The sequence below is a fragment of the Spodoptera frugiperda genome, unplaced genomic scaffold, assembly GCF_023101765.2.
Source record: "Spodoptera frugiperda isolate SF20-4 unplaced genomic scaffold, AGI-APGP_CSIRO_Sfru_2.0 tig00001192_1, whole genome shotgun sequence".
Lineage (NCBI taxonomy): Eukaryota > Metazoa > Arthropoda > Insecta > Lepidoptera > Noctuidae > Spodoptera > Spodoptera frugiperda.
In genome coordinates, this window is record NW_026095725.1 from 158016 (window position 1) to 164859 (window position 6844).

The 6844-nt window shown below is 36.7% G+C and overlaps 1 protein-coding gene across 1 annotated transcript; it reads right to left on the minus strand.

Moving 5' to 3' along the window:
• Positions 1–1695: 1695 nt before the first annotated feature.
• On the minus strand, positions 1696–2462 carry LOC126912999 (uncharacterized; the record flags this gene model as incomplete). Its single annotated transcript, XM_050707642.1, is given in 1 exon segment — positions 1696–2462. A coding segment is annotated over 1 exon segment (756 nt), but the record flags the coding sequence as incomplete, so codon positions are not given.
• Positions 2463–6844: the final 4382 nt, after the last annotated feature.

Sequence of the window (6844 nt, forward strand, 5' to 3'; positions counted from 1 at the left end):
AGATCGGGCGAACGGGGTGGCCAAGCTTGTGGCCCTAGCCTGCCGATCCACTGGTCTTCCAACATCACCGAGAGACGCTCACGGACACTTCTCACTACGTGCGGCGGGGCACCATCGTGCTGGAACCATGTATTTCGGTACTCTGCCAGCGACAACGAATCTAAAAAGTTGTCCACATGTACGTTTATCACTTCTAGATAACGTGCTCCATCGAGTCGCTGTGGCAAAAACACTGGTCCCAGTATTTGGCTGTTATAAATTCCCGCCCAAACGTTGACTGACCATCGGGTTTGATGCCCAGTTTGTTGGCAGGTGTATGGGTTCGTCTGTGAACGTTCCTTCTATTCCACAGACCGTTCCTTGTGAATGTCGCCTCGTCTGTCCAGGTGACATGCTCAATGAACCTAGTCCGTTGCTGATGGTCCACTAGCCAGCGGCAATAATTAAGACGACGCTCACGGTCACCGGGAACCAACGCATGTACTTTATGTACCTTGTACGGGCGCATTCTCTCACGCCGTAACACTTTATGCACCAGCCAGTGAGAGACGACTGATCCATTACGCCGTCGCAGCAACTTAGCAGCGCTGCGTGTGCCTAGGCGTGGATTTCGACAGACGACCTCTAAAATACGCTCCTCCGTTTGTACATAATCTGGTCGCCCACCACCTGAAGCTGCGGGAGCAATCGGGCGATTTTCTAAAACTCGTTGAAATGCTGCCGTTATTACACGAGAATCAGAGGGATGCCGCACGTTTGGATGTCTTTCTCGGTAAATCCTTAATGCAAGGGAAGCATTACCCCGAGCCTCGCCTAAACACATCAACATGTTGCCGTATTCACGAGCACTGTACACGTACGGTTGTGGCATTGTTAAACAACACGAACACAAACTTAACAATAACTAAAAAGAAACTTAACAATTAACTAACAATAACAACAAAACTGTAATTTTAATCTAAAAACGTAACCGGAACAAAATTACGCGCGTCTACGTAATTCGCAAGGAAATACACTGTACTAGGCATGGCTGGACAATTTGTAGTTTGACCCATGCTTGTAGATGAACCAATGCTTGTAGATGGCCCCATATTTGTAGTTTGGCACGGGGCGGTACATGTATCTTGGTTTATTCCAACGAGTAATTGTAGAACCTGACTCCGAAAAAAATTTTTTTTTTTTCAATGTCTAGGCTTCTAACTGCAGGGAGGAATGAATTGAAAAATGCCATGTCTTCATCAAAAGCAAGATGGTTAGTAGAATTCCACATCTCAAGTAATTGTTTCTCAAACGCAGTCATTTCCTGTGTCCTAAGGAGCCCTAAGAGCTTGCGGTGATATTATTGTAGTAAACTTCATACATTCGTAGGAACGTCCTGTTGCTAAAAATCGCAGTGTAGCAGATAATCTTTCATGAGGACTTATTGCTTCTCGCATTACAGTGTCGTGTTTCTTTATTAGTGGAGTAACTAAAGCCAGCAGATTAAATGTTTCTTCATTCATCCTCAAGTAATTATGCCAATCTTTCGGAGCAAATTTCAACTCCTTTAATCATTCCTGAAACCTGTGATGCTTTGTACGAGGTTCTACGGAAAGAGTTCTTAAAGGTAAGCATGAGACATAAAAAAATACTGTAATCGTGAAATTATTTATTAATTAAACTTACTCGACGTATCACAACCAATGCTATTTAGGTGTCGTCACATTTTACAAATCATCATTAAAATTACTTAAATAGGTAGCAATTGTGTTATCCTGATCAGGCTGTAATGGTGATGTAGATTCCATTGATGATAAACTTGAGGATTCATAGTGGACTACAGCATGTTCTTGAAAGCGGTGTTGGTTAGCTTGTAAGGCATATTGCTTTTCAGTGTGTGGCCGAGTGGAAAGGTTTTGAGTGTTTGGCTGAGTGAAAAGGATTTGAGTTTGTGGCTGAGTGGAAAGGTTTTGAGTGTTTGGCTGAGTGAAAAGGTTTTGAGTGTTTGGCTGAGTGAAAAGGATTTGAGTGTGTGGCTGAGTGAAAAGGGGTTGTGTGTGTGTGGCTTACTGGAAAAACCAGTGTTGGGAAAGTCATATTTTTTTTACAGTATGTGACATAGTTAAACTTCCCATTTCAGCCAAGAACAGAGTTTCGTTATTATTTTTTTCTGCTAAGATTCTCTGTTCTCTTGGTAACTCTTGTAGTTTCATCCCAACATTTTTTCCAAAAACCTCAAAACGGTTGTCGGGGAGTTTGGGCCGTTTAAAATGATCATTTACGGACTTAAGGACGTCTTCGGTTAATGTTTTTCTTCCTGGTCTTGGCCGACTGCGACTCGTGATTGGTGTAGCTCGTTCGCTGTCTGGACGGTTCGGGGTCGGTGTGTCTCGTTCGCTGTCCGAATAGTTCAGTGTTGCTGTATCTCGATCGCTGTCAGAACGGTTGGGGTCGGTGTGACCTGTTCGTTGCTCGTTGAGTCGTTACTGGCGGTCGCCTGTAGAATAGAAGAAATATTATGATACTAAAATAATACTAATCACGTACTCATTTTGTTACAGTTTCCCAAAACGGAACAAGATTGAAGAATAATAGCGAGAGAATTCGAGAAGAAGTGGAACTTCCCACACTGTTTAGGTGCCACTGATGGTAAGCACGTTGAAATCGTGCCTCCAAGTAACAGTGGCTCGTTTTATTATAACTATAAACATAGACACAGTGTGGTATTGCTGGCAATCATTGATGCAAAATACAGATTCCTGTTAGCTGATTTTAATTTAATTAAATGTGTTGAAGCATTGTTAAAATATCTTTGTCTGAACAGTTTAAAATCTCTCTTAAACCTTCCGTTCACGACTTCCACAACCCACCTGCATAGTGTCACTTTACGGCTTTTATTAGCTTGTGAAAATGTGAGTTGACTTGCTCCTTCATCTAATGATTCAGGTTTAAATATTCTGTAATTACAATTTTCCAGTAAAGGGATGGCATCTCTAAACCCACTATCTAAAACAAAAATGTAATTTTCCTTAAAAGTCTCCGGAACTGTCCATTTTCATTTGCAAACAAACTAGTCACTATGTCAGCATCAGTTTGGGTGGCAGCATAGGGCCCTACAGCATCAATGATGTGACCATCACAAGACACTATCATAAATGGTCATATCAAATTGTCATATTTGTGCAAACTATATGTCTTTTTTTGAAACATATAGTTTGTACTTTTCTGCAAGTATATGTAAGTCCCATCAAAAATTGTAATTTCAGGCCTATCTCCAGTTACAGGCTCTTCAGGACCACCCAATAATGCTTGCGGAACTCTCAAGTTTCTGTTGGCTATTTTATTATGATTTATATGGTTTACACCAATATTATTGGGTACAAAATCCTCATTTAGACACAACCTAACTTTTTTCATAATTAGTTCCAATGTGGTCCTGGGTATATTAAAAAGAGTTGACAAGCGTCTATTACTATCACCTGTTCTAAGTTTTATCAAATAAATTGCTAAAGCACGTTTAGGTTGTTTAACATTTAGACGAGGTAAAAGGTTAAATAAGATTAAAAACTGTGGTACTGTTAGACCAGTCCAATAATGGCACAAATGATTCGGCATTTCTGACACATTTTCAAAATTCAAAAAAATCTTTTGATTTCAAATGATTAATTATGTCTTCTATATGAAGAGCACTAAATGCATTATTTGTCCTATTTATTTGAGGCAATAAATGCCACTGATCACTATACAAATGTGTTTCAAATGTGTTTCACACACTCTACAGCTGCGAGGAACATAGAAATTATGCTCCTGCAATAATATCCTTTTAAGGAATCGTGGGACCAAATGTAATAATCTGTTTCTGCATTGTTGAAATAAACAGTGTGTAGATGATATAACAGCTCGCTTGTAATTACGTAATAATACAGTATTACTTTCCCTTTGAAGTGGCCCACTTTGAAAAGGTGGTAATGGTGGCGGCTGAGGTGGGCTAACCACTTGAACATCAGGTGGAGCTGCTGCATTGTTATTTGAAGCCAAATCCTGCATGTTATCCGAAGCCAATTCCTGCATATCACATGTTGAGTCAACAACTGCCACATGACAAACATAATTGACGGCACCTCTTTCTCAACCAACCGGATTTTTTGGACGATTTTGATGGTCCTTAAAACTATTTTGGCTGTTTTCCACAGTTCATGATGAGGCGTGTTGCGTTTTACAGGTCCTTTAAAAACTTTGCCATTCGGTATGGAGAAACTGTTTACATTTAATGAGTCAAACAAATTGTCTAATACATATATGTATAATGGTCAAGTCAACTAGTTGTCGACATTCCATAGGCAGATCGCCCCTTGCTGTCAAATGTTCAGTCACCACAGCAACACTGTGACTGAACAATTGTGTTGCCGACTTGACCTTCATTTTTCCTCATCATTTGTGACATATATAAGATCTTTTGTTATTAAATTGTTTCGAATGCCTTTTATTAGATGAGGAGTATCATAAAGTGGGACTACAACGTGACCTTTAAAACGCATAACTTCTTGACGCCATTCTTTACCTTTGCGTAAATAATTTGCTTTGGTTTCCTGAACCAATTCTGTAATAGCACTGACATTAACAGAACATTGGTCGCAAACAGTGTTTAATATAATGAGACCACATTTAAAACATTCTTCGATTACTAATTTTGATTTAGTTTTCAATTCGAATTTGTTTAAGCAATTCGCAAAATAATACGCAATTGGCCGTTTTTCATTATTTTTCACTCCCTTCACCATGAAAACCAGTACATGGTCTGCAAATATTTCCTTCGAGTCTGAAGTAAAACCTTCTAATTTATCTTTAGGGGCCGAATAAAAAATTTGCGACGTGATTGACATCTCATCGAAAAATTTGTAAAAATTTATAAAAATTTGTACATAGTTAAATATTTAAGGACCTTTTCTTTTTCAACTAGGCGGTTATACAAGAAAAGTGTACTATTAATGCATGTTAAAAGGCCCATAAAACCAGTTTTACGATTCGTGGTGATAACAAGCTTCTCTTCATCAGGAGCTACTATAAACATTATGTAATGTTTAGCATATTCTAAATACTCCCTTGTTTTCAAAATATTATTTTCAAATAAGGGTTTTTTGTACTCAAACTGACGTATGTTTCGTGAGTTGAGAATGTCAAAGATGTTGTTTATTAAACGGATAAAAGTAATTGTAGCCGCCACATTTTTGAATTCAACATTATATTTTTCACAAACTTGGAGTGCATCTGCTACGCTATTACTGAAAAGTTGACTGGCTAACTTTCATTGTTTGTCGATGAAAATTTATGTGTTTCTCTTTTAACTTGTTCCCAAGATGGAGGCCTTTTGACTTTTGTATCGACTTTTGTAATGTTAGAATCAATAGTAATAATAATAGCTTTAACATTACAAAAAATAAACTAGAAACTCACCTAACAAAGATGTATATTTGAGCATAGCAGCTTGTTTGTGCACTCAAAACTTGGGCAGCCACCTTTACTTACATTTTCTTCATTTTTCATTCATTTCTTCATTTGACGAATCCCACATTTCTGCATGAATATGTTGGTCAGTAAATTTTTTGTTCATTCTTATGTAAGAATGAACAAAAAATTTACTGACCAACATATTGCCGGACAGCTTGGACACATGTCCAAGCTGGCAATCCATGTTGTACACAGTTATAATATCCTTCCAGGATGCAATTTTTCCCCTAAATACCATATCTTTGGTTAACAAATTATTACGTATTCCCTTTAACAAGTGGGGTGGGTCAAAAATAATGCTCAACTGGTGATTATCAATGTCGATTGTACCATCTGTAAAAAATATATAATTATTGGCTAGTTAATTACAGTTTATTTACAAAAAAAAATTACACCCAATAATATGAAACTTACCATCATGTTCACCATTTAAGATTCTTTTTCTTTGAGTTTCTTTTCTTATATAATATTTATTCCTTATCTAAATGTAGATCCTTGATCACATATGAAGGCAATGGGAATTAAACCTGAATGTCGCCGAAAATAACGTATAAAAGTGACTAAACTTTTATATACAACTAACAAATCAACAATAATAAATCAAGTCACAACAATAACAAAATGCTTACTTCTAATTTATATATAACAGGTTAAAAAATAAACTTACGAGAATTATAAAAATAGATATTTGGCTTTAATCACAATCAAAATCACAGTCGTTACCTTTTAGGAATAAAATAATCAGTTATATATGTATTATGTATACAATATTACCAGCAACCAATTTCGTAATTTTTCAATACAAAGTTGTATATTAATTGCGCCACGATTCAATTGGCTTACGATGTCTTCGATTCTTTTTTGAAGTTTTATTCTCTCAGGACTTATAACTGAAATATACTGATTTTTATTATAAAGAGTTAAATAATAATTGGAATCTTTACGTAAAGTATCCAAAAACATTGCAATGTTTGGTTTAGGTTTTACCAATCTGTTAAAACGCGAGTTCCATGATTCGATGGCATTATTTGTTTTATGACACACATCAAAAAATGACCATTTGTTTGAGAAATAAGCATTTTCATCTAACCAAGTACGAACAAAATAATAATTAAATTGAGTAATTTTCTTTTCAGGCTCATTTTCTGATTCAATATATAACCAGCCATCTGATCTATAATCTCGAGGTACATATGCTAGAGCCATCCAACGTTTAACATGCATTTTATCAATTGGGTATTATACTACTAGTCAAATTCAATACTTTTATCGAAATGTCAAAAACGTTACTTTTCTATGAATTTTGTATGACATTGCAAATTATGACGTCATAATTTTTTTGCGTCAAATAGCATAC